Genomic DNA, 27,151 nt, shown 5'->3' with positions numbered 1-27,151 from the left:
ATGGGAGTGGGGGCAGAAAAGAGGAAGCAAAGGACTCATCCTCAGAGCTCAGCAGCATCAGTGTACAAATACTCAGGTACATGACATGATGTAAATGCATCATTGCAATTGGCTCCCAGGCAGTGGCATTTCATTTGCTAAGGATTGTGGGATTATGACCCACTGCCCAAATTGCCTAGAGTTGATGGGAATTGGAGTTTGGCAGTCTTCTGGACCAGGGGTCTCCAACCTTGGCAAGTTTAAGATTTGTGGACTTCAACTCTCAGAATTCCTCTGGGAGCAAAGCTGGCTGAGGAATTCTGGGAGTTGAAGTCCACAAGTCTTAAACTTTCTAAGGTTGGAGACCCCTGTTCTGGACTATGCTAATCTTTCTACTTCTCAAGAGTGGCGGCTTTCATACTTTGTGAAAAAATACAATGTTGTTTTCAACAATATTTTGGCTTCCAAAACAGACCAGTACTGAAGATTTAATTTCCAATGATGATACTTTCTTCACTTTAAAAAAAAATCCCAATATTAATGATTGTCAGTACTGAATTTCATAAAACGTAAGACATCCAATTTAGTTATATGCAACAAAGTCAGATAATACATGTAGAAACACAGCTACTTCTGGATTTGTAATTTTATTTTTGTAATTCGGGAGTTTCTTTTTCTTGGTTGGGTCTGGGCAATTCTGTGCATTCTGAGATGTTCTTCCTTTTTTTTTTCCTGAACATTACACATTAACAGGCAATGTGAAACCTCGACTGACTCATAGCAGAGAGCTGGAAATGAAGACGACTCTCCAAGAACTATTGATCTACATTATTTTTCTAACTGATTTATGTATATGTAAGTTCAGAAAAAGGGAATGGATTTTTCCCATTATACAAAAATTGTGTAATGAAAAGTACAGAATTAATTATGTATTTCTCAAGCTGTTATAAATATTAATATTATTATTATATCTACAGATAGTCCTTGACTTAGGTCCACAATTGAGTCCAAAATTTCTGTTCCTGAATGAGACACTTGCTAAGTGAGTTTTGCCCCATTTAATGATCTTTCTTGCCACTGCTGTTAAAGGAACCACTTTGCATGTCAGAAGGTCGCAAAAGGTGATCACATGATCCCGGGACACTGCAACCATCACAAATATGAGTCAGTTGCTAAGCATCTGAATTGTGATCATGGGGATGCAGTAATGGTCCTAAGCACGAAAACCGATCATAAGTCATTTGCAGTTGTGACTTGGAATGGTCACTAAACAAATTGTAAGCCAAGGACTATCTTTATATGCTCACTGCCGTGAGTTTGTGTATATGTGTATAGGTAATCCTTGATTTATGGCCAGTTGTTTAATGTTCATTCGAACATAAAATTAGAGAGGATGCTTTACATTCTGCAAGCACTTCAGCTATTATCAATGTCATGACAACCACTTGGTAGTCACGTGATGCATAATTTGGGTACCATTTGCATTTACAACTGGTTGTCAAACGCCCTATGATTGCCATTTGCAATCTTCTCTGCCAGCTTCCCTAGAAAGTTAAAAGGGAAGCTGGCAGGGAAAGTTGCAAACCGCTTTCACCTGCCCACGGACTTCCCTTCTCCTCTGTGTGACCAAAGATCCAAATTCCATTCCCATATCCTGCAACAGGAGTTCTGTTCCAAGCAAGGGAGGGGAGCAATCTGCCCTCCTTCGGAGGATAGCTCTTTTGCTCTGGACACTTAATGACACATGTGGTTACTAATGACCTCAACAGGAAGTGCCAAGATTGTATTCATTGAATGAAATGGTCATTTGAGTGACTTGCTTAATGATTGCTTTGTTCAACAACAAGATTCCGGTCCCAACTGTGGTTGTAAATCGAGCATTACCTATAACTAATATTCCTGCCTCCTGTGTTTCCTCACACAACACTAAAGTGGGTTGGGCTGAGCCAAAGTCATGGAACATAGAATAATAGAATTGGAAGAAATCTTGGAGGTCTTTTAGTCCAACCCTCTGCTTGAGCAGGTGACCCTATACCATTTCAGATAAACGATTGTCCAGTCTCTTTTTGAAAGCCTCCAGTGATGGAGCACCCACAACTTATGAAGGCTAGTTGTTCCATTGGTTGATTGTTCTCACCTTTAGGAAATTTCTTAGTTCTAGGTTGCTTCTCACCTTGGTTAGTTTCCATCCATTGTCACCCAGCCTGGCTTTCATGTGAAATATGAAATGAATATGAATGCATAATAATATGAATCTAATCAGCTATAAACCTAGGTTATACCACTCACTTGTATTTTTCTTGATTTGTTCAGCAATCAAAATACTATGGTTGGGAGGAGTAAAACTGGATTCCTTCACTAGGATTCTGATTTTTATTAATGTCAGAATGTAGCTGTGGGTGTGGGTGTAAATCAGTCAAGAAGGAATCTTGCAGGAAATTTCAATGCAATGGATGGAAATAGTTCAGAAAGACAAAGGGAACATCATCAAAACACATCAGCTGAACCTTTACTATACAGTCAAGGACAACAAGTCGAGAAGCTGGGAGAAAGCATTTGCTTCTCTGAAAGATGGAGAAAATGTAGGGATTTTTAAGGATGAAGGGGGAGGCATACGGTACCTTATAAACTGTTAATAACCAAAGTTTTTGGATATAGAGCATGATTGCCTTTTTCCCCTCTGATATTTGCTGTGGCCCATTAGAAGTTCAGAAATCGTTTTACTTTGGGTTTCCAGTGAATAATCCTCAGGTCAGATTTCTACATATTTTTCTCTGCAGTGACATTTGGGATGGTGAGCACAGATATGTATTACCTAAACAGGGTAATGGCCAATCTCTTCTTGGAAACGTCTTTCTCAGATAAAGATAAGACAATCTTCAAAACTATGGGCAGCATCACCGACTTTTGGCAGGTAAAGTTTCCTTTCTATCTTTGCTCTTTCAAAAACATTGGTTTTCTGCACAGTTATACCATAGTTATCTTTGGTTTGGCCATTGTTAGGAGGACTGTCTCCAGTTCATTGGGTATTTCAGAAGCCTTTGCTCAAAACCCTCCTGTTTGGTGCATTGGGGGCTTCTTGTTTTCTCTGATCAATTCCAATCCCAACAGAGGGATAGAAGCAACCAAGTAAATCCAGAATTGTCTAAAACCAGTCATGAATGATTTGGTTATCTGTAAGGCTGAAGCTTACTAAGCTTTGTTATATCTATCTAAAGCCAATAAGCCATCCTATGGCTTAGGGTAATGTGCAAACCCAACCAGACCTGGGCTGGTTTTTGGATTGTTCAACATACTGCAGTTAAATTCTGGCTTAGTTTAGGAGTAGGCAACTGACAGTCTGCATGCAGTCTTAAGACTTCTAGTGGCTTTTCAGGATTGTAGGCAGGAAGACTTTTCCTTCAGACCAGAGATTTAAAAGATTGATGACCAGATATTCAATATGCAAAGGATGCTCTGTAGTAGGCCAAAGGGCTGTGGGAACAATCCTTCATGCAAGAAGGCAAGAGGGGATCATGTTCACAGAAGATTGATTATGAACAAGATTTTTTAAAGTTTAGATTAGCTGAAATAAACCCGAGGAGTTTGCTTCTGAACAGATGTGTATAGGTCAGTGATGGCGAACCTTTTCGGCACTGAGTCTCAAAAAGGTCACGTGGAAACATGCGCACTTGTCAGGGCTACACTCCAGAGAAGCCAAACTTCTGGGTTCTAGCGCACATACGCACCCGACGATCAGCTGGCCGGCGCGCATGCACAAGCCGGTTTTTGGCATTGCCGTACATGCGAAGGGATTGCGCTCTGGAAAAGCCGAATTTCTGGGCTCTGGTGTGCATGCGCAGCTGAAAATCAACTGGCCAGCGTGCATGCGCACAGCGGTTTTCGGCACTGCCGCGTGCACAAAGGACAGCTGATCGTCGTGCGTGCATGCGCCCCAGAAACCCGGAAAACAAACAGGCAAGGCCGCACGTGCCGGGCGATATGGCTTCATGTGCCACTTTGGACACGCGTGCCATAGGTTCACCATTGCGGGTATAGGTCTTGCCTGGAAATAAAATTCAAAATACTGTTCAAAATAATACTCAAGAGTTTCTGTATGTCTAAATGTCATCAAGTGATGTGACAGTTGATTTACGTTTTCCTTGGCAAGATGGATGTAAAGGCAAAGAAGATAAACACACCATTCCCCAAGGCTTGGATGGTTCCCATTCTGCCCATGAGCATTCAGATATGTTAGACTCCTTGTAAATTATTTTCAAAGGATGGGTTTGTTCTATGAAAAAGCAAATGAATAACTTCTTTCATGTAATATAGTTTTTAGAAGGCCCGCTTCTGGATGGGCTTTATTGGAATACCTGGTATACTGAAAATTCCACAAGTAGCTACAGAAACAGTAGCCATATCTACTATGAGAACTTACTCCTCGGAGTAGCTCAGATCCGGCAGTTGAAAGTCCGTAACAACACTTGCTCCGTCTATCCTTCTTTTCGTGCATTTATGAGAGAATGCTACGGGCAGTATAGCTACACCCATGAAGACAGAGAAAGCTTTGGCTTTAAAAATGATACCGCGTAAGTATAAATTGCATCTCAGGTTTGTTTAGTTTTTTTTTCCCCTGATACTTTCATTTCACATGTAATTTAGCAAACTCAGATTGATCGTGGGATTCGAGTTCCTCTCAGACAAATCCCATTATTTCATTATTTAAATTGTTCAAACTCTGAAACAATGCATGCTTGTAAGCTGATTTAATAACTTTCTGCTGAGCTCGAGTCTGAAATTTCTCTTGCTAAGCAAGATGGTTATTAAGTGAGTTTTCCCCATTTTACAACCTTTCTTACCACAATTGTGAATCACTGAAGTTGTTAACTTAATAACATGGTTGTTAAGTGACTCTGGTTTCCTCATTGGCTTCGCTGGTTAGAAGGTTGCAGAAGGTGATCACATGACCCCAGGATACTACAACCACCATAAATATGTCAGTTGCCAAGTATATGAATTTTGATCATGTGACCATGGAGCAGTGGGCGTAAGTTTGAAAAATGGTCGTAAGTCATTTTTTTCAGTGCTGTTGTAACTTCGAATGGTCACTAAGTGAATTTTTGTCAGTTGAGGACTACCTGTACTTTGGTACCGATTGTGTCTTGCTCCTTATCTGCATTTGTGTGGGGAAAAGGACTTCCATTTGCAGCCATGACAAATGCTTTACTATTTACTGTTGGAAAGCTGTGACATTTAACTGTAAAAGATTAGATCCATACTCTTCTGCCCACCAGGTGGCACTACTACACTTCTGCTACTCTAGCTCCCTGGCATTGGGGCCTTATTGGCTTATATAGTACTGGAGGATTTATGTTCATCCTGAGCAAATCAAAAGACCAAAGTTTACAGATGGTGACCTTCCTCAAGGAACACAGCTGGATCACCCGGGGAACAAGGGTTGTTTTCATTGATTTTTCAATGTACAATGCTAATGTTAACCTCTTCTGCATAGTCAGGTAAGCTTTTCTAATCACTCTGTTTTATGTATGTCCTACTTTTGAGAGAAATTTACTGAAATACCTGCGTTGGTTGAGTTCCACTTAAAAAGTCCTCATTAAAACAGCATGGTAAGTTGAGACTTTGAAGCAGTTACAATTTTGACTGGAAATAACAATTGTACCCAGATATTTCCTTTACCCATTTCTTGTAGACACTTTTCTTCATTCAAGGGTCTTCAGCAGAGGTGGGTTTCAGCAGGCTCTGACCAGTTCTGGAGAACCGGTAGTAGAAATTCTGAGTAGTTCGGAGAACCGGTAGTAAAAATTCTAACTGGCCCCGCCCCCATCTATTCTCTGCCTCCCAAGTCCCAGCTAATCAGGAGGAAGTGAGGATTTTGCAGTATCCTTCCCCTGGAGTGGGGACGGAATGGAGATTTTACAGGATCCTTCCCGTGCCATGCCCACCAAGCCATGCCATACCTACCAAGCCACACCCACAGAACCGGTAGTAAAAAATTTTGAAATCCACCACTGGTCTTCAAGTCTAGAGCATCTAGAGCTCTTAATTCCTATTTACATATCGAGCTTTTACTTTCTTCTAAAACATACCAGTGGTGGGTTTCAACCAGTGTTACGACTGGTTCGCTTTCGCGCACGCACTTGCCCGAACCGGGGCGAATCAGTAGAAACCCACCCCTGGAACATACTCTTCAAAATTGCAGTCCACATCTCATTCTTCTGCCTCTACCTGCTCATTGTATTCTGTCAATTCAAAACTCAACTTCTTCATTCCGGACTTCTAGTATCATCCCTGCCTTAACTTTTCCTTAGCACTCCATGCCTCTGTGAGCTGCATTCCTTAAGAATGCAGGAATTCCATGAAGATCTCCTTCCTGTTTTCCTATGCTGTTTTTTTTTTCTTTTTTACTTGGTATGTACCGTATTTTTCGGAGTATAAGACGCTCCAGACTATAAGACGCACCTACCTTTTCTGGTGAAGAAAACAAGAAAAAGAAATTGTCCTCTGCCTCCCAGCAATTTTGCTTCATTGTAGCAAACATCCTGCTTTACTTTCATTTTCGTTTTCAGCATAGCTTGATTAGCACAAGAAAAAAAATCTGCTCCCAGCAATTTACTTTCTTGAAGCAAGCAGCAGAGGCCCCTGCAGCAATAGTCAATGAAGCCTGAAACAGCTGAGAGTCTGTTGATTGTTGATTGTCTCTGTTTATCCAACAGAGACAATCAACTTGTGCTAATTAGGCTGTGCTGAAGCTGAAATGGGCTGTTTCTTCTTGCTGCTTGCAAGGAGGTAAATTGCTGGGAGGCAGAGGCCAAAGGGTGGAGGCTAGTGGATGGGCAGGACTACATTTGATGTATAAGACGCACCCAAATTTTCACCCCCTTTTAGGGGGGAAAAGATGCTTCTTATACTCCGAAAAATACAGTATACACCAATCATCATCATTATCATCAAAACTCATATTACCGAAATTTGTATAATTAAAAATGAACAAAGTGCTATAATCATTAGTCATGCAAAGTTGAAATAACAGGAATACCATTATTCTTGGGGTGGGTTTTGTCATAGTTTCATTGATCTTACATCTTAGGAGGTGGGACATCACCCACCATCTCCCGGATACACAGAGGGCATCTTTTGTTTTGCTTTCACAGGCTGACTATGGAGTTTCCTGCAACAGGTGGCGTAATCCCTTCTTGGCAGTTCCACTCTGTAAAACTTCTCAGATACGTCACCTATTATGATTATTTTCTAGCCTCCTGCGAAGTCATCTTCTGTCTTTTCATCTTCACATTCCTCATTCAAGAGTTTATAAAAATGAAAAAACTGAAAGGAGATTATTTCAGAGATGCTTGGAATTGGTTGGATATGTTATTGCTCCTGGTAAGTTTCAGCGTTTCCGTGTCATTGATGTAGAAAATGGGTTTTTTAACTGATGCCAATGGGGATAAGAGGAGGGTACCTACCTACCATCTATCTATCTGCCTTGATTATCCTATTTGAGGGCATAACGTACATTGGTCCAATGAAAGGTAAAGCCTGAAGTCATGAATCAGAGGAGATTTTGCCATAATGGACTGCACTGTTTTGGAACACTGAAGAAGAAAGAAAGAGAACAATGCAAAAAAAATTGCACCTTGTTTCTCTGAGGATCTCTGAGAGATGAAGTCCCAGAAGCAATGCCTGGAAAGCCATTACAGGAAGAGGGACGCTGATCACAAGTTGAAGCCCATATCTGGGCCTACATTGTGGTGATAAAGGCAACAAAACACTATTATTTGCCCTCACAGTGTCTGCTGACAGCTATTAAGTGGCCCTTTTTGGAGTGCCTCATTGTGTGGGGGCTGGAGTTTGATTATCTGATAAATAGTTACACTGTTTGACAAATAAAGTCATTCAGATTCATCAGAGACAGGCCCAAGGGAGATCTCCAGAACATAGTCTCATGGCAGCTCATATAAAATGTCAAATAAATGGATTTTATTACTAATTTAGAAAGGCTTCCCTTTAGAAAAAAATCACTAAAGGCTAAAATACCGAATAGCGGAGTATGATGTTTCATAGAATCATAGAATTCTCACAAGTATTTTATCTACATTCTGTAATATTAATAAATATGTGATTTGCAGCCATAAATTGATTTTCTCAATTGTAGCCTTACAACCCTCTGCTTTTTCCCTCGTTCAGTTGTCCTTGTTTGCTATTGCTTTCAACATTTATCGAACGATTGAGGTATCCAGGCTTATGGAAAATCTGCTCTCCAATTCAGATTCTTATCCAGACTTTTATTTCCTTGGGTTTTGGCAGACCCGTTATAATAATATGATCTCAGTGAATGTCTTCTTTGCATGGATAAAGGTACTGTTATTACCTTTGGTAATAATTTGGTGTCATAATATGTGGGGTTTTTTTTAAATTAATCACAACAAAAAGAGAACAAAACATTCTAACCCCATTGTAAAGTTTAAGGAACATTTGCATCGTTTTCTCACACATGCTAATTTGATCAGGTTTCTATACTGGAATGTGGCTTCTGCTTTTGTTTTATGAACTTGGTGACAGAGAATAAGAAGTCATAATAGAGCCAGTGGCATAATAAAGTTTTAAAAAACAACACCTGTCTGCCTATACTCTGTAGCATCTACCTATGTCGCCTGCCTGCCCAGGCTCTATAGCAACATCTGCCTCCCTGTTACTCTGGGGCAGTTTCATCAATTCTTCTCATGCCATAGTCCAGTGATGGCGAACCTTTTCAGCACCAAGTGCCGAAAAGGGACTGCATGCACACGCTCGTCTAGGCTGCAACCCGGAAGAGGAGGGCACGTGTGCGCACCCGAAAATGTCCACTTCAGACATGTGTGCCATAGGTTCACCATCACGGCCACAGTCACATGCAGTCCTTGCCTAATGACCATGACCAAGGCTGCTGTCATTAAGTGGCATGGCCACATCATGTTTCATTTAATAATCACTTAGCTTAGCAATGAAAATTCCAGTCCTAATTGATATCGTAACCTGCAATTCATGCTGAGGAAGCTCCTTCAGATACAGTAGGCCGTAGTCAGTGAGGGTTCTAAGGGTTATGACCAGGGGTGAAATCCAGCAGGTTCTGACAGGTTCTGGGGAACCGGTAGTGGAAATTTTGAGTAGTTCGGAGAACTTGCAAATATCACCTCTGGCTAGCCCCAGAGTGGGGTGGGAATGGAGATTTTGCAATATCCTTTCCCCGGGAGTGGAGATTTTGCAGTATTCTTCCCCTGGGGTGGGGTGGGAATGGAGATATTGCAGTATCCTTCCCCTGCCATGCCCACCAAGCCACACCAACCATGCCACACCACGCCCACAGAACCGGTAGTAAAAAAAAATGGATTTCACCACTGGTTATGACCAGGCCTTATCAATCAGGGCTGGAAATGGACTAGAAGCCGACAAATTAATGATTAGGTGGGACAGTCTAGAACAGGGGTAGTCAACCTTTTTATACCTACCGCCTACTTTTGTATCTCTGTTAGTAGTAAAATTTTCTAACCGCCCATCGGTTCCACAGTAATGCGCCGTGTATCGCATGCCTCTCACGCATCATGGATTGGGTTTGGTGGGGGGGGGGTTACCAGCTCTGCTTGTCTGTTACAGCTAGGTGGTGTGGGGGGGAGATGCGCGAGCTATTCTGGGACGAGACTCTTTTGTGTGCGGTCGCACTATAGCGCCATTTAGTTTCACTTACGTAACGTGAACTAAACTTCTGCGTGGGCGATACAAATAGTATATTTTCAGAAATTTAAATTGTCACGGGGAATTTTATGAAAACCTAATGAAAATGTTTTTAAATAATGCTATAAAAAATTTTTTAAAAGTCATTTAAATTAAAAAAGAGGAAAGTGCTTCAGTATCGGACAAAACCCCTGCCGCCCACCATGAAAGCTGGAACGCCCACTAGTGGGCGGTAGGGACCAGGTTGACTACCACTGGTCTAGAATATTCAGAGAAATAACCTGTGAATGTAACAGAAATCCTTCTATAAATCCCTTTGTGGATCCTTTTGTTCCTTTAGTTCTTTAATCTCAACCTAACTGGTTTTACAGTTTAATATTGATTTCCTGAGAGACATGTGAAAATTCTTTTAAGATTTAAGAGTATGTGGTAGAGTTGGGTCTTAGCCACATTATAATGCCCTTATTTTTTTGTCTTCCAGATATTTAAATACATAAGTTTTAACAAGACAATGACTCAACTGTCTTCTACTCTGTCCCGTTGTGCTAAAGACATCATAGGATTTGCCATCATGTTTTTTATCATCTTCTTTGCATACGCGCAGCTGGGCTACCTGGTCTTTGGGTCACAAGTGGATGAGTTTTCCACTTTTCAGAATTGCATGTATGGAACTTTCCAAGTTATCTAATACGGTTGTTCCACTGTGTCATTAGTTAGAGCAGGATTTTCTTTAGAGGAGGGCCAAGGTACATGAAATACTTGATGCAGCTGGTCGTCAACTTACAAGCACAATTGCGATGGGAAACTTGGTTTTTGAGCGAAGCAGTCATTAAGTGGGACATTACTTGACTGCTTTGCTCAACAACTATAATTAAAGCACTCCTGGTGTGTGCACAATCCTTTCTGCAGTCAGCATATATAAAACCAAAGTCATAGTTTTTTTCCAGATGCTTATTCATCAGTTCCCCCCTCCCGTAATTGGCTCTGCTTTCGGTTATATAGATGTCTTTAAAATCTTCTGTACTGCTGTATGTAATTGAATCCAACATTTTCTAGATGGTTTTTTACAGGTTACAAGCATGGTAAAACGTATCTTCTTTTTGGTTACATTTTCAGCATACATTTGAAAAAAAAATATTCAGTGACATGTACCAACAATACATCGTTTTATACAACTTCATATACCATAGTGTAAACTTCAAGCCTTTCGACCATTCATTCTCCCACTAGTCTCTATGTGTATATTATAATCCATTTTAGACTATTTTATCATACATTCTTTCTTCTGCTTCATATTTCAAGTTTATACATGTTAGCAATAACATGATCTTCATTTATATACAATTCCATTTCAAATTCAATCTTGCATTGTTCAAAACCAAAAATTGTTTCACTTACTTTATATCATATTATTATATATATATATATATATATATATATATATATATATATATATATATATATATATATATATATATATAGGAAGTGTCTTGGCGGCGTTTGACAGTCTCATTCGTCATCTTCAGGCTTCAGCTTGCTTCTGGGAGCAACATTGCTCCCAGAAGCACGGTTGAAGCCTGAAGATGACGAATGAGACTTCGTCAAACGCCGCCAAGACACTTCCAATTTTACACGGGAGAAAACCCAACAACCAAAGACCTATATACAAACACCCGTGAAAACCTCAGAAAATATATATATATATATATATATATATATATATATATATATATATATATATATATATATATATATATATATATATATATATATATATATATATATATATATATATATATATATATTATAATATAAATATATATTATATTTATATTACTTTATAACAGTTGTTCATATGAAAACCATTAACATGAAAATCCTTCTACAATTCTTCTCTTATTATTATTCTACTTTCCCAGTGGCAAAATTGTAATTTATCAGACAGTGGTGGGTTGCTACTGGTTCCCCCTGGGTTGGGCGAACCAGTAGTGGTGGCGGTGGGAGGCTCCGCCCACCCACCCAGACGCTTCTGCGCATGTGCAGAAGCATTGCATGCGCCCACAAGCGAACCAGTAGTGACAGGTTTTGAAACCCACCCTTTGTATCAGAGCAAGGAAATCATTTGTGTCTAATAATCATTTCTCTTATATTAAATAGTTCCTGTTTTTAAAACAAAAGCAAAAGGTTGCTCACTGAAGGATTTGAGCTCTTTAGTTACTTGTATTTCAAAGTTCAAATCCAAGCAGTCGTGGAGCTCAATTCTTTGGCAGGCAACTCAGAGTGAAAGAGCTGCTTACCGAAGGATTTTAGCTCCCAGAGGTGAGAGAAAGTCAGCGCCCCAAAATAAGAGGGATTTTTCTGAGCAGGCAACAGCAATTCCCAATTGACTTTCTGGTTATGCTGGCAAAGAAGATTACATAGCGATCACATGATTATGGAGCATTTGGCAAATGGTTGTAAAAGCGAGCAGGTTGCTAAGGATCCAGATCATGGTCATGTGACCACTGGGAAGTGATGTTTATGACAATTAAAAATGCTTTACAGGCCGTAAAGCATCCCTTCCAAAGTAGTTAATTTGAACTGTTATTAAGTGAACAGTTGTAACACTGAGTCTACCTATAATGGCCTCTTGCGGAGTTCTGGGATTACCTGACGCTTCTGAATTCCATGAACCCTTCTCAAAATGGGTGAATTAGAAAAGCGAAACAGTCTTTGGAAATCTTCCATCACAGGCATTTTACAGTCCACTCATAGGGACTCTTTTGAGTGTCTCTATCCAGCCTTGGGCAGTGGGGTGGGTGTCGGGGACAGGGTGGAGGCAGGACAGCAGTGGCGGCCCTCTACAACAATCCCAGTTTCTCATGCGGCCCCTTGGGGAAATTAATTGCCCATCCCTACATCAGAGCAGGGGTGAAATCTAAAAATTTCTCTACCGGTTCTGTGGGTGTGGCTTAATTGGTGGGCGTGGCTTGGTGGTCAGGTGACTGGGTAGGCATAGCCAATAACAATAATAAAAATAATAAAGTACACAAAACAATAAGAGATACCAAAAACCAACTTTCCCACTTTACACACACACAACACAATACAACTGACTCACGCACAATGTAAAAGCAGCTGCACTTCACCCAAAATGGCCCCTGCAACAAGCAGGAACCTCACACAGCCACAAAAAGCCCAAAAACCAACTTTCACACTTTACACACACACAACATAACACAACTGACTCACACACACACACAAAATGCCACATATAGCTTTGTGAGATTTTGTGTGTTTGTGTAGTTAAAGTGAAACACTACAGAAACACACCAAACCTCAGAAAGCTCCATAAATATTATTTTATTTTATTTTATTTATATTTTTAAATAAAAGCAGCTAAATTTAAAACTTCCTTAACTTTAAATTGCTATGTCTAAAAAAAAAAAAAAACTCCTAAAAAAACCCCAATTAACTATTTTTTTAAAGCTCCCCCCAGTTGCTTACCCAATTCAAGGGAAAAGGCAGGCAGACTGAGTTGCTCACCGATGAGATGGATTGCAGGCAGGCAGATTGAATTGCTAGCTGATGCAATTGATTGCAGCAGCCGAAGCAAGGCCGGAATAGCGAGTGAGACCGAAAGAAGCAGGAAGCTGCCAAGTAGGCAAGTGGGGACCAGGCGATTGGGTGGGGAGGCCAGGGATTTTTGCTACCAGTTCTCCGAACTACCCACCCTCATCGTTACCGGATCGTGCGATCCGGTCCGAACCAGGAGCATTTCACCCCTGCATCAGAGTGATTACTCCTTGCCAGTTGTTTTAAGGCAGTCCTTCTCAAATAGTGGGGCGCGCCCCCAGGGGGGGTGCGAGGCTCCATAAAGGGGGGCCGTTTGACCTCGGCAAACACTGTCATAACAAGCTAATGATACTATTTACAGTCGCGTGGGGGGCGCGAAAAATGTTTTCTTCTTCCTAGGGGGGCATGACAGAAAATAATTGAGAAGCACTGTTTTAAGGGTAGTTGGCTAGAGAGAAGTGAACATGTTAACAAAGCATGTGACTACCACAGACATTTTTTCCTTGGGCCAAGAATAATCTTGGGAGCCAAAATGAGAATGCAAGACTGTTCGCATTCTGGAGGTTAATATTTTGCTTAACAGCACCCTACCTTGCTATTTAATGTCTGAATTTTAATATTTCAAGAATATTAAGTAGAGAGGGAAGGAAGTCTGGCAAATAGCATGGGAAATGTTCATGAGTACATGAGCACCCATTGGCAAGGAAGAGCTAAACACACATGCACACACTTGTACCCTTTATATTTTTCTCCTCACATCATTTCACCGTTTTCATAGTCAGTTCAAGGTTTCCTTCAAAGTAAATCATTTTCCAATTTAGATAACTTTCAGAAACAAATTGAATAGGTTTTACTTGGTACAGCTCTGCAAGCAGGACATAACCAGTATCATGATATTACTTTTTTTTTTTTCAAAATATCTTCCTCAGTTTTTTGGATCTCATTGGACAGCTTTAGGAGATTTGTTGGCCAATATCTAAAATAGTAAGAAATTATTTGGCCCAATTTGACCAAAGATAGGCTTGTAAGCTAATGATAGTAACTCACTAGTAATCAATGGTTCTTCATATTAGTAAATTTAGTATCAGTTATCTATTGCAGAATAGTTTACACAAATATCATAACTTTGTTAACTCCAAAATAAGTTCTGTGTTCGGTGATACCAAATAACTATACAGGATTGCAACCTTAGTGTCAATCATAGAATATCATGTTTAGCGTATTTTTTGTTTCCTCCTAAGTTTTACCCAGTTTCGTATTGTACTTGGAGATTTTAATTTTGCCGACATAGAACATGCCAATCGAATTCTTGGACCAATTTACTTCATCACCTTTGTATTCTTTGTATTCTTTGTCTTGCTGGTAAGTGCAATCTTGGATAACTGAATCAGTTTACAAAATTGGGATTACTTTGCCAGGGGTGCAAATATCCTGACAACAATTGGATGGAAGATACATGTTGCCTATCTGGTGTCGGTGAAGAAATTGCAAAGTGAGGAGAGGCCCATAATTAATGTCTCCTTTTAAGTGGACTCTAAAATACATAATCCTAACCTCTAAGAATATAAGCCAAGACAGAGTGGCTGTGGATGCCGGCATCCCGGTACAGTCAGCTAAATCCGCGGCTGACCATCGGTGGCGAGTCAGTGGCCCCGATGGAGAGGGTTCGCAACTTAGGCATCCTCCTGGATGAACGGCTGTCTCTAGAAGATCATTTGACGGCCGTCTCCAGGAGAGCGTTCTACCAGGTTCGCCTGGTACGCCAGTTGCGCCCCTTTCTGGACCGGGATGCCCTATGCACGGTCACCCACGCACTCGTGACGTCTCGCCTGGATTACTGCAATGCTCTCTACATGGGGCTCCCCTTGAAGGGCATCCGGAGGCTGCAGTTAGTCCAGAATGCGGCTGCGCGGGTGATAGATGGAACCCCTCGTGGCTCCCGTATAACACCCATCCTGCGCAGACTGCACTGGCTGCCTGTGGCCTTCCGGGTGCGCTTCAAGGTTTTGGTGACCACCTTTAAAGCGCTCCATGGCATAGGGCCGGGTTATCTACGGGACCGCCTGCTGCTACCGAATACCTCTCACCGACCCGTGCGCTCTCACAGAGAGGGACTCCTCAGGGTGCCGTCAGCGAGGCAATGTCGTCTGGCGACGCCCAGGGGAAGGGCCTTCTCTGTGGGGGCTCCCACCCTCTGGAATGAACTGCCCCCAGGACTTCGTCAGCTTTCGGACCTTCGGACCTTCCGCCGCGAGCTTAAAACATATCTATTTAACTGCGCAGGACTGAGTTAGATTTTAGTTTGTGGTTTTTATCTTGGGTTTTAATTTTAATTTTTATATTTTTAATTAAGGCTTTTGAATAAGTTTTTTAATTGTTTTTAGAATTGTATTTATTGTATTTTTTGTTTTTTAAATGCCTGTAAACCGCCCTGAGTCCTTTGGGAGATAGGGCGGTATATAAATATAAACAATAAATAAATAAATAAAATAAATAAGCCTATATATAAGCCTAAAAACCGGGGTGGCCCAGTGGTTAGAGTGCAGTACTGCAGGCTGCACAGTACTGCAGTACTACATAATATGAATGCTGTATTTTTTTTTAAAAAAAAAGTTAACACTGGTCTATATCCTGGAATTGATATGCTTAGCTTTGGAACAACTTTGAGATTCTTGCATATTTAGGCATTGTTTGTTCACATTGTTTTCCTTTTCCCCTCCCCATGTAGAACATGTTCTTGGCGATCATTAACGACACATACTCTGAAGTGAAAGCTGACTTTTCAGTAATTCCAAGCAGAGAATTTGAGTTCAGCGATCTTATAAAACAGGTAAGATCTTAAACCATGTCCTGCTCATTTATATTCTGGCTACATTATAATTTTTAGTTCAAGGAATAGTTAAATGCAACTGATACTGTTTTTCTCAACGCTTTATTTAACAAATGCTTTGAACATTTCTTGAATTGCAAGAAATTATATTTAGAATAGAATGGAATAACAGAGTTGGAAGGGACCTTGGAGGTCTTCTAGCCCAACCCCCTGCTTAGGCAGGAAACCCTACACCACTTCAGACAAACGGTTATCCAACATCTAGTTAAAAACTTCCAGTGTTAGAGCATTCACAATTTCTGGAAGAACAATTTCTTGAATTGTTTTTCAGAGCACATGAATAGCAGTGAATAGACTTTTGTTGCTTCGTTCATATTTTACAGAATAAAAGGAGGGATGTTTTGTTGCTGTCTGTGAAAGAAAGTAAAATTTCTTTTCAGTCCCCTAGATCCATGATGGCGAACCTATGGCACATGTGCCACAGGTGGCACACGGAGCCATATCGGTGGGCACGTGAGTGTTCCTCTAGCTCAGCTCCAGTGCTCATGCATACACCGGCCAGCTGATTTTTGGGCCTTTTGGGCCTACCGGAAGTCAGGAAACGGGCCGTTTTCAGCCTCCAGAGGGTCTCTTGGGGGTGGAGAAGACCGTTTTCACCCTCCCCAGACTCCTAGAAAGGCTCTGGAGCCTGGGGAGATCAAAAAACAGGACTATCTGGCTCACCATGCCATCATGGGCCAAAAGCAGGGGGAGCACAGGGGGGTCACGCACGCATGTAGGTGGGGCAGAGCGCATTGAATTATGGGTACGGACATGCATGCGTGTGACACACACCCCCCACACACTCCCCACGCTTTTGGCATGCGTTGGCAAAAAGGTTAGCCATCGCTGCCCTAGACCTTAGAGTGGATTCCCATAAAAGCCAAAATTATCTACCTTGGGATAATGTTGCCCATATTCTGATCTGAAGGCTTCTTTAGACTTTTTCTTTTGACCACAGTTTATGATATTGCAATATTTTTTAATATAGAAATTAACAGACCATACAAACGCTTGCTTGCTCATCCTGCAGAGTTAAGTTTCTGTAGAGAAAGTCAGTAGAAGCACAATCCAGGTGATTCTCCAGAAACCCTTCTGATTTTGTGGGAGAGGCATTTTCTAACAGTAGTTCTATTTCTGGATAGTTACTGCAAGATAGTTGCTGCTTTTGAATTCCAGGAGGTTTTGTTCTTTCTCATATGCTGTCTAGCTTCTTTTGTGAAAGTGCTAAGAGAGATCGTCCAGAAGGTTGCTCTGAAGCTCCACCAATTTGTGAAGAATGACCTGCTTTGTTTCTCATTCTCAGAGATGCTGGGACTGTCCAGAATCAGCATCAGTTTGGTTGAGGATGAATGGAAACTCAAAAAATGAGTGGTGTTCTCAGAGCCAATTTAGCCACCTAAGTGTAGGGTGATGAGTTTGCTGTAGATGGGACTCACATTCTCTTCAAGATTTCAGATTTATGAGAGATTCAAGTGATTTTTGTGGCTTAAAGCATCTTTCCCATATGCCAACTTTAAGCTTATCTGACTGAAAAAAAAGTGACAACAATTATCTATGCTTCAGTAATCATCTGTTTTCCTCACTGCAAGATACCTATTTTGTGCAATTATCAATAACATGGATGAGGAAATTTCAGTTGCTCCAGAATAGAATTGCTATGTCCTTAAAATAGAACTGAGTGTTTCAAACAAAAACTGGTGCTTTCTCAGCTGCCCCAACTCTCAGGACAGAACTCAGGATATTTCTTAGTCAACAAATGAGTCCCAGCCACATAAATTGACACTGGACCCATGATAACACACGACGCCACCACCAATCATCCTCACCAGATTCAAACCCAAACCCATCCCACAGACGAAACATAACCACCATACAGAAGCCAGACCATGCTGGCACCACTGGCTGTTGTGCCCCCCTCTGATCCCCACACAAAGCAAGCTGACACATGCCAGGAACACATGACAAGACCTTGGACTTAGAGCCAAACCAAAACACAGGATGCTGCATCACAGCCATCTGCTCAAGACATCACATCACTGCACTCCAGAGGCCACAACACCAAAGCTCAGGACATTACAACATAACCTACTACCCAGGATATTACAGCACAAGACTCAGGAGGTCACATTCCCAGAACTCAGGACATTTCCAGGAAGCCCATTACCACTACAGGAGGTCACATTCCCAGATCTCAGGACATTTCCAGGAAGCCCATTACCACTACAGGAGGTCACATTCCCAGAACTTAGGATGTTTCCAGGAAGCCCATTACCACTACAGGAGGTCACATTCCCAGAACTCAGGATGTTTCCACACAGCCCATTAACCAGGTTGTTACAACACAAAAGACTAGGACCACAGTCACCAGGATGCTATGAAAGAGCCGACCAATCTGCAAACACCTACTCCATCTACCAATCAAGATGCAACAAACACAGCCAACCAACCCGCTCACAGCAACTCTCCCCACCTCCCACCAGTATTTATAGAGAGATGGCAGCTCCGACCACGCTTTGCTCGCACAAGCACGAAGCCGAAAGCACCAGCCTGAAGATGATGAGTGAGACCTTGTCGAAACATCGCCAAGGTACTCTCAACCTTACACGGGAAAAGACCCAAATATGCCAAGACCTACATACCTATACCGGTGAAAACCTACGAAAACAAATACATACATACATACATACATACATACATACATACATACATACATACTGTTGTGTCCCACTCCCACTCCGACGAACGAGTCAAGGAAGTCCGTAAAAAACTTGGCAACGAAGCCTTTGCAGCTTGCCAAGTTCCTTCAAGGTTTATCAGGGCAGGCAGGAGTCCAAGTTGTGACTTCAGCGATAGAGTCCGATATCAGCAAACTAGATAAGACTTTGCTTGACTCAAGGTTGGAATGCCAAAAGCAGATCCTTTATATAGGCTCTGGGGTGTGGCTCCATGACTCAGCATTTATCCAGGCCTGCCCCACCCTTCCTTCTGCTGGTGTCGCCTCTCAGATCTCCGGAAGCGAGGGTCCACCCACCCTGCATTGTTTTCAGCTGGATCTGCTGTCAGCGTCTGGGAAAGAGAGGGGTCAGAGGGAGTAGGCCCGGTTAATTCCACCACCTGGCTGGCTTCCTGCTCTGAAGGCTGAGCCAAAAGAACACATGCTGTATGAGTGAGGTTTATCGGGCTTGTCCTGTCCGACTCCTTGAATCCTCTCCGGGCATAGGGCCAGGGCCGGGGGCTGGAGTCATGACAGGCCATTCATCTTCATTATCAGACTCCGAGTCTGATAAAAGGCCTGGTTGGAGACGGGAGAGGCTCGGCTGAGGAGAGGAGGGAGGACGAGTCACAACACATACATACTTACATACATACGTATGTATGTATGTTTCAATCTGTACCGGATGGAGTAACTGTAATACGTTATATTTTCAGTACAAAAGGATAATCTTGTTTTTTCATTGCAGAATTTGGTGCATGCTAAAATCATTTTGTACCCTTACCTGTGTTTCCTACATTCCCCCATGTGAAGCATGAAGCCTGTACGTATCACAATATGATATCACAACTATTTCCATTTAACAATACTATTTATTTCTTTTGTTTAGGGTTACAATAAAGCTTTAGTCAAACTCAAACTGAAGAGACAGGCACCAGAGACAGAAGATGTATATCTGAAAAAGTGGGTATCAAATTTTAGGCATACTGCCACTTTTCTTTAATTTTCTAGCTAATTTTCTTATTCGTAAACATAATCCTAAAGGATGGTCGATACCAATGTTTTTGTTCCACTGAGTGAGACCCTTCAGGATAGATGAGGAGGCATCTAAGTCAGAGAACAAGATGTTTAAAGGCCACTAAGGCAGGTTGGGATTTCCAAAGTTATCTCCCACAAAAAAAGTCTCAAGATGCTTCCAGAAAACCCTAAAACATTCATTTATAGCAAACCAATGTGATTGCTTCTCTCTAGCCTTCCAGGAGGTCTCTCTTATATCAGCTTATTGCTGTTGTATTTCTGAGCAGGTGAGACCTTTTTGACATTTTATTTCAAAAATAAAATGGTATAGTCACTCACTGTCTTCCTTTCTAAAAGTACCTATATAATCACAAGATCAATACTATTAGTGGAAGTAAAGATTACATGTGATTCTGGGTCACAGCAGGTAAGAAGGAGTTACCTTATATTATTATGGGCCGTTCCCATTTCCCACTCTTGATAGCAGTTGGGACTGGGTCCTTTACCTGTTCTCACTATTTCAAAGTTGTCCGTTGACCTAAAAAGTTGGAAAACCTGCCTACCTAGGTCCAAGATAGGAAACCATAAAGGAGCCATGGTTTTCTATCAAACATCACACTAAACCACAACTGCAAACAGTAAATCTCTCCAAATCATCATTTCAAAATTTAGCTTCTTAAAATGAGAACATGGACCTAATTCAACTAAGGGCTTTCTGCTACTTGTGGCTTAAAGAGTCTTTCTAGTATCATCCTGACCATTGCTATAGTCCTATCAAGGTAGATGAGATTGTGAGTCACTAGCAGAAAAATAACCGAAGTCATCCCTCATTATAGCATTGTACTATAATATATGGACACTAAGGTCTCTTCCTCATCCCCTACCTCCCCCCATGCCTTAGTAATTAATTTACTCCGTCACAAGTCTCTGAGCTGCTGTAATACCTGACCTGGTCAGGTGAGAGTGAGCAACTGCCTCCTTATAAGTATTCCATATATTGGTGCTTCAACATCTGTATGTAGCTGTTGAAAGAGGTCATTTGGTAGTTTACAGTGTAATATGCGGTGGCTCAGTGGCTAAGACGCTGAGCTTGTCGATCGAAAGGTTGGCAGTTCAGTGGCTCGAATCCCTTGTGCTGCATAACGGGTAAGCTCCCTTTACTTGTCCCAGCTTCTGCCAAACTAGCAGTTTGAAAACACGTAAAAAATGCAAGTAGAAAAATAGGGACCACCTTTGGTGGGAAGGTAACAGCGTTCTGTGCGCCTTTGGCATTTAGTCATGCCTGCCACATGACCACGGAGACGTCTTTGGACAGCACTGGCTCTTCGGCTTTGAAACGGAGATGAGCACCACCCCCTAAAGTCAGGAACGCCTAGCACATATGTGCGAGGGGAACTTTTACATTTTTAATGTAATACTGTCAATCTTCAAGCTTAATATTGCAATCCTGAGCTCAGTCAGAGAAGTCACGGATATTTTGGCCAGGCATCTGGAATCTGTTGGAAACCCAATGGAATGAAACAAGTTGAAATTGATCCCTAGCAATGTAGAGTTGCTGTTTGCACATCATGGTTCCCTTCCAACTCCAGGTTGTGTCTCACCAAGGTGAAACTGCGCTTGAGATAGCAGGACTGCAACTTGGGAGTTCTTTTCTATGCCTAGCTACTGCCTAATGGCCAAGCGTTTCCCAGCTTTGCTTTGTATGCCAATAGCAGCTCTTCCTGGAGCCCAAAATCTGAATTCAGTAACTGCTGTCATTAACACAATTTGTCTGAATTTCTGTAATAAGCTCTACAGGGGCTGCTATTGAAGACTACACAAAACCTTCCAAGTAGTCCAGAATGCAGTGGCTCTCATGTTGACCAAAAGTTGCCATCCTAATCATTATTTTATCTTTTCGGTGGTCCCTCTATTGATTATTGATATGTTTCTAAGTATAATAAACTCAAATTTTCCCAGCCAGGAAGCCTAAAATAGGCACAATTAATCCCAGAGAGATTGATTATAATTCAAATGATCAGGTTTATCTGAGGTAGCCCTGTGTGGCTTGGGGCCAAGAAACCTTTTTATATTTGTATTGTATGTTCCTGCTGTTAGCCTATAAGGTCTGCGAATGGAATAAATGTCATACAAATCAAATAATAATAATAACGATGAATTATAGAACTAAATGTGACAGATGCTATTTTAAATCCATACATTGCATATTTATAAGTCCTTATAAATTTATGGTGGTTGGGTTTTCTTTGCCAATTAAAAACAACCAATAAATCAAGCTGGTGAATTCCTGAAATGGACTATACCAGTGATGGTTAACCTTTTTGGCACCAAATGCTGAAACTGGAGCGTGCGCATGTGCGCACACGCCGGAGCACCAGAACCCAGAAGAGAGCAGCTGGCCGCCACGCATGCACGCAGCAGCCAGCTCTTCCGGGTTCCGTTGCACATATGCATGCTGTCCAGCTTTTCTCTTCTGGGTTCCATCATGCGCATGTGCGCCGGCCAGCTGGTCTTTGCATGAAGACCAGCTGGTGGGCACACAATTGTTTGCTGGAATCCAGAAGGGAGCAGCTGGCTGGTGCAAATGTGCGCAACAGAACCCGGAAGAGCAGCTGGCAACAGCATGCATGCCCATAGAGAGGGCTCTGTGTGCCACTTCTGACACGCGTGCCATAGATTCGCCATAATGGAACTATACAATTACAGTTGGAGGGCAAACCGTCTAGGTACGGTGCTATGATAGAAGGGGTCAATCTTTGTTGTTTGCATTTAATATGTTCCTATCCTCATTTACACCCACAGTCTCTACTATTGGTTGCTGACTATGAGAAATGGAAAATGTTGAAGGCAATAGCATCATATCAACTTGAAATAGATTTCACTGTGAGACAGAAAGGCGGCAGCAGCTGCAGGAGTGGGGGTGTCAAACTGTCAATCTGATCAAAGCATGCACACCCAGAAAGGGCCTGAGCTTCTTTAGCAATGATGCAATGGAGCTTTCTCATTTTGACAAAACAAAGCAGGAGCAGAGAAGTCCTCAGGGAAAAAGTTAAAGCAAACAACAAGAGGCAGGCTTTATTGACTATATACAATGATCATAATCAGTCCTGTCTAGTAGAAACAAGCATATCCACTACTTCAATTTAGATTAATTTCAGTAGTTCAATTTAGTTTGCTACCGGTTCGCTTTTGCACACAGGTGTGCTTGCGCATGTGTGCGATGCTTCTGTGCATGCGCAGAAGCGTCTGGGCAGGTGGGCAGAGCCTCCCGCTGCTGCTGCTACTGGTTCTTCCAAGCCAGGGCAAACCAGTAGCAACCCACCACTGATTAATTTCATCAGGATCTCTCTTTTTTTTTTGTAGTGTATTTTTTTTTAGATTTTTTTTTTTTAATTGGCCAAGTGTGATTGGACACACAAGGAATTTGTCTTGGTGCATATGCTCTCAGTGTACATAAAAGAAAAGATACGTTCATCAAGGTACAACATTTACAACACAATTGATGATCAATATATCAATATAAATCATAAGGATTGCCAGCAACAAGTTATAGTCATACAGTCATAAGTGGAAAGAGATTGGTGATGGGAACTATGAAACGATTAATAGTAGTGCAGATTCAGTAAATAGTCTGACAGTGTTGAGGGAATTATTTGTTTAGCAGAGTGATGGCCTTTGGGAAAAAACTGTTCTTGTGTCTAGTTGTTCTGGTGTGCAGTGCTCTATAGCGTCGTTTTGAGGGTATGAGCATTAAAATGTTGTATCTAAATAAATTCTTGGGTTTTATTCCCCCTTTGCATGACCATCTCTAGAATGGATGTAAGTAGGGATGTCTCCAGAATGGGTGACAAGGTAAGAGTCATATGCTTCTTTCCACTTGACCAAAAAAAAAAAAAGGATTTTTATTCCTCTTTATTTTCAGTGGGTTATATTTACGTAGCAAATTTATTTTGCATAAACTTTCATCTGATTTTATGCACGTATCTGAGAGTAAATACGTAGAGAATACATGCACACACATAAACAGGGGGAGGGATTATAAAATATCAGTTTAGAAATGCAAACAATACCACAACACTTTAACAAGAAACATAGTCTGGTTGTTGGGTCATAGTGTTTCTGTTGTGTTGATTAACCTGTTAGAATAAAAGTTTTCAACTTTGTTCTATTTATAGAAGAGATTCAACTTCATGAATTGTTACTCAGCTATTTTGTATAGGAATTTAATGTTCTTTATTAAAAATTGCTGCTCCCTTTGCTAGGGATAGATTTTCAACGTATATACATTTATTTTGCTTATCAACTGGCCCACTTGTCCCCTGAGAAGCATATGAGTATATATTTCTATGGGTTCTCTTAAACTCACAACTCCTGCTCAATGTCTAGGGTGATACTCAGTCATCCAGGTCATGGTTGTCCCAAAGGTGCTTTTTCAAAAGGCGACTGGACTTTTCTTTGCTTTTTTTCTCTTGAAGATGGTTCACTTGTCATCCAAGAAGCATCTTTAATTCTGAATTTCCTGTTCTGACCTAAGCTTCTTGATACAGTAAAAGCACACAATGAGTCCCAAAAACCTTCTTTTTATTTCAACGGCTGTGAATTCTGCTCATTCAGAGCCTGTACATTCTCAATCTGTTCATTCGCAAATGAGTCCCAAATAATTGTAAAGAGCCCAACAGAAGTCTGCCACAGTTGTTCGGGATAAGGCTGATAAACACCCACCTTTATCTCCCTTGACACGCTGCCAAGACCTAATTGGCAATTAACTTTGCAAGGCCACAAAGAACACAAAGTCAACATAGAGCTGCAGTCTTGAAACAGGCCAGCACGAACAACAGTTGCTTCCTGCAAAGGCCCACGAGTCTTTGCTCCTCCTTTATGTCTTATGGGAGGGGCCAATCATCTCCAAGCCCTACTCCCAAGTCGACCCATTTGTTTTAACAGTTTTTGCCTTCTGGCAGCTCTGCGCATATGCGCACCGGGAATAAGCTCCTTCTGTTCCTCTGCCTTGCTGATGTCCGACTCTGGAGGTTCCAGAGTCCGCACATCACTCCCAAATGGCCTTGGCCCCATCTCTGCCTTCGACACAGAGCCCTCGTCCGAGCCTTCCCCAGACTCCAGGACTGGCTCATGTTCTTCCCCAGACTCCTCACTGTCCGACTCTGCTGCCAGCTCCGCAGGCCACCAGCAGACCACAACATTCCCTATCATTCAGTCACAACTGAAGAAGCTTCTTGGCTGAGAAGCGAAACATCTTCAAAGTCCAGTTGTCTTTTGAAAAAGCAGCTTGGGACTTCTGCTCAAGGAGCAAGCGGCAGTCATGGTTTGGAAGACCTTTGTACAACTTTGTTGCACTCGTTCCTGGATCAAGGAGGTCTACTAGGGTCACTCGTGTTCTGGTCATCTGGACATACAGTTGGATTATTACAATGTGCTGTACATGGGTCTGTGTGAAAATTTCATCTGGTGCAAAATGCAGTGGTGCAAGCAGGCATATTCCTGGGAGCTTACATTACACCTCTGCTGCACAACCCAAAAGGAAATTACCAGTTTCCTTTGGGGTCTAATTCAAGGTATTGGTGTTGATCTTTAAACACTTACCTGTCATAGGACCAGGATATTTAAGGGACTCCCTCTTCCAAACTTCATCTGCCTGTCCCATCAAACTTAATAGAATAGACATGTTCATCTAGCGCGGCTGTCAAACTCGCTGTGTCACATTGCCGTCATATGTTTTGTCCCTTCGTGGAGCTGGGGTGGGCGTGGCCTGTGCCTGACATATCTGGCCCATGTGCTGCCAGTTTGATACCCCTGATCTAGAGAGCTACATTTGGCAGGCACATTTTGTGCCATGATATCTGGATTCTCCTCCCCCACCCCCCCGGAGAGATGTGGTCAGCCTCATCAAATCCTTCTGTCTATTATTTTTGTCTTATTTAGTTCTGCTTTTATTAATGTTTTTAAATAAATGAAAGGATTTTTTAGGTGATAATTATTTTATATATTGTTTTATTGAATTGTTGTACATCGCCCAGTCACTTTTTGTGAGATAGCAACAGGGGTGGGTTCTACTTACCTTTACTACCAGTTCGCAACGGGATCGTGCACGCATGCACAGATCGCCTATGATGACATCTGGGTCGGTGGGTGGAGCCTCCCACTGGTTTTACTACCGGTTCTATAGAACCGGTCTGAACCGGGGGCAACCCACCACTGGATAGAAACCATACAAATTCGATAAACAAATAAAACCTGCCAATCCCAGAGATAATAACAGTTTATCTTTTCTTTTGAATCCTAAATCATACTGACCAATTCTCTTTGCAGGACCTCATGAGGCAGCAGATTTCCTCAGGACAGTATGACACAGTTTCGGCAAGGGACTTTCAGAGGTTTGTTGATGTTTACATCATAACCCCAGTGATCTTCAGTCTTTGTAGACCTTTTAGATCACAGGAAATTAACTTGAGGGGCCCAATTTGAGGTTCCACATTTAAAATGGAATCTTCACAAAAAATATACCATAATTCCTGACATAATCATAGTATATTTTATAAAATAAAATTTCTAAACTGAAAATATAAAAAAATATTGGCTCTTCCCACATTGCTTCTCCTCCGTGTGGCTCTCAGACATTGTTATCCACCAAATGCAAATTTAGGGATCTAGCCTTTAATTCATACCATATATTTGTGTAGTCGTAATGCTGCAATTAGCAACTGTTAATGCTAATTATTTTTGGTCAGGTGTTGTCCTCCTTTGATACAAAGTTCTTAGAAAATTCAGCTGAGATATTTTGGGTTCTAAAGAAAATGGCTGTTGGTTGTTAACATAAAACAAGTGTTCAGTTTAAGAGTTAGCTTGTATATAGTCCCTAATGTATATAAAATGTGTATCTTTACATCATTATTTGGGGGGGGGGGAGATTTAGACTGCAGTTCTATGCCTATTAATCTGGAAATTTCATTGAACTCAATGAATTTTACATTTACACAATTAATTCAATGAAATTTGTAACTGAATCAGTATATACTACTAGACTGCTAAGGGACTTACCAGTTTTCTTCCGATTTTGTGGAATTTTATGCCTTATGGGTAGCTATGAGTTTCATAAAGGCAAAAATTCCAAAACTCCCTCAATCTCCTTTGTTATTTTGTTTTAGACTTTCTAGATACACAGAAGATTTGGAGAGACAACTGAAGGATGTGAATTATAGGCTGGACACAATTATGAGAACCCTTCCTTCAGCTCAATACCAACAGAACTAGCAAGAGGTGAGGATTTGTTCTACTGCTGGCCCTTG

At 41.5% G+C, this 27,151-nt stretch overlaps 1 protein-coding gene across 1 annotated transcript; it reads left to right on the top strand.

The window, feature by feature from the left end:
• Window positions 1-27,151, top strand: PKD2L2 (polycystin 2 like 2, transient receptor potential cation channel). Its single transcript, XM_058167859.1, has 14 exons — window positions 1-76; window positions 733-834; window positions 2,760-2,893; window positions 4,294-4,550; window positions 5,256-5,477; window positions 7,134-7,362; window positions 8,167-8,337; window positions 10,172-10,353; window positions 14,487-14,607; window positions 15,974-16,075; window positions 19,720-19,793; window positions 23,660-23,699; window positions 26,175-26,239; window positions 27,011-27,151. Exons 1-14 carry the CDS (start codon window positions 1-3, stop codon window positions 27,114-27,116), a joined length of 1,881 nt encoding a protein of 626 aa, XP_058023842.1. The 3' UTR covers window positions 27,117-27,151.

This window comes from Ahaetulla prasina, chromosome 2 (assembly GCF_028640845.1).
Source record: "Ahaetulla prasina isolate Xishuangbanna chromosome 2, ASM2864084v1, whole genome shotgun sequence".
NCBI lineage: Eukaryota > Metazoa > Chordata > Lepidosauria > Squamata > Colubridae > Ahaetulla > Ahaetulla prasina.
Note: the sequence above shows the minus strand (reverse complement) of the source record. Positions and strands in the feature narration are given on the sequence as shown.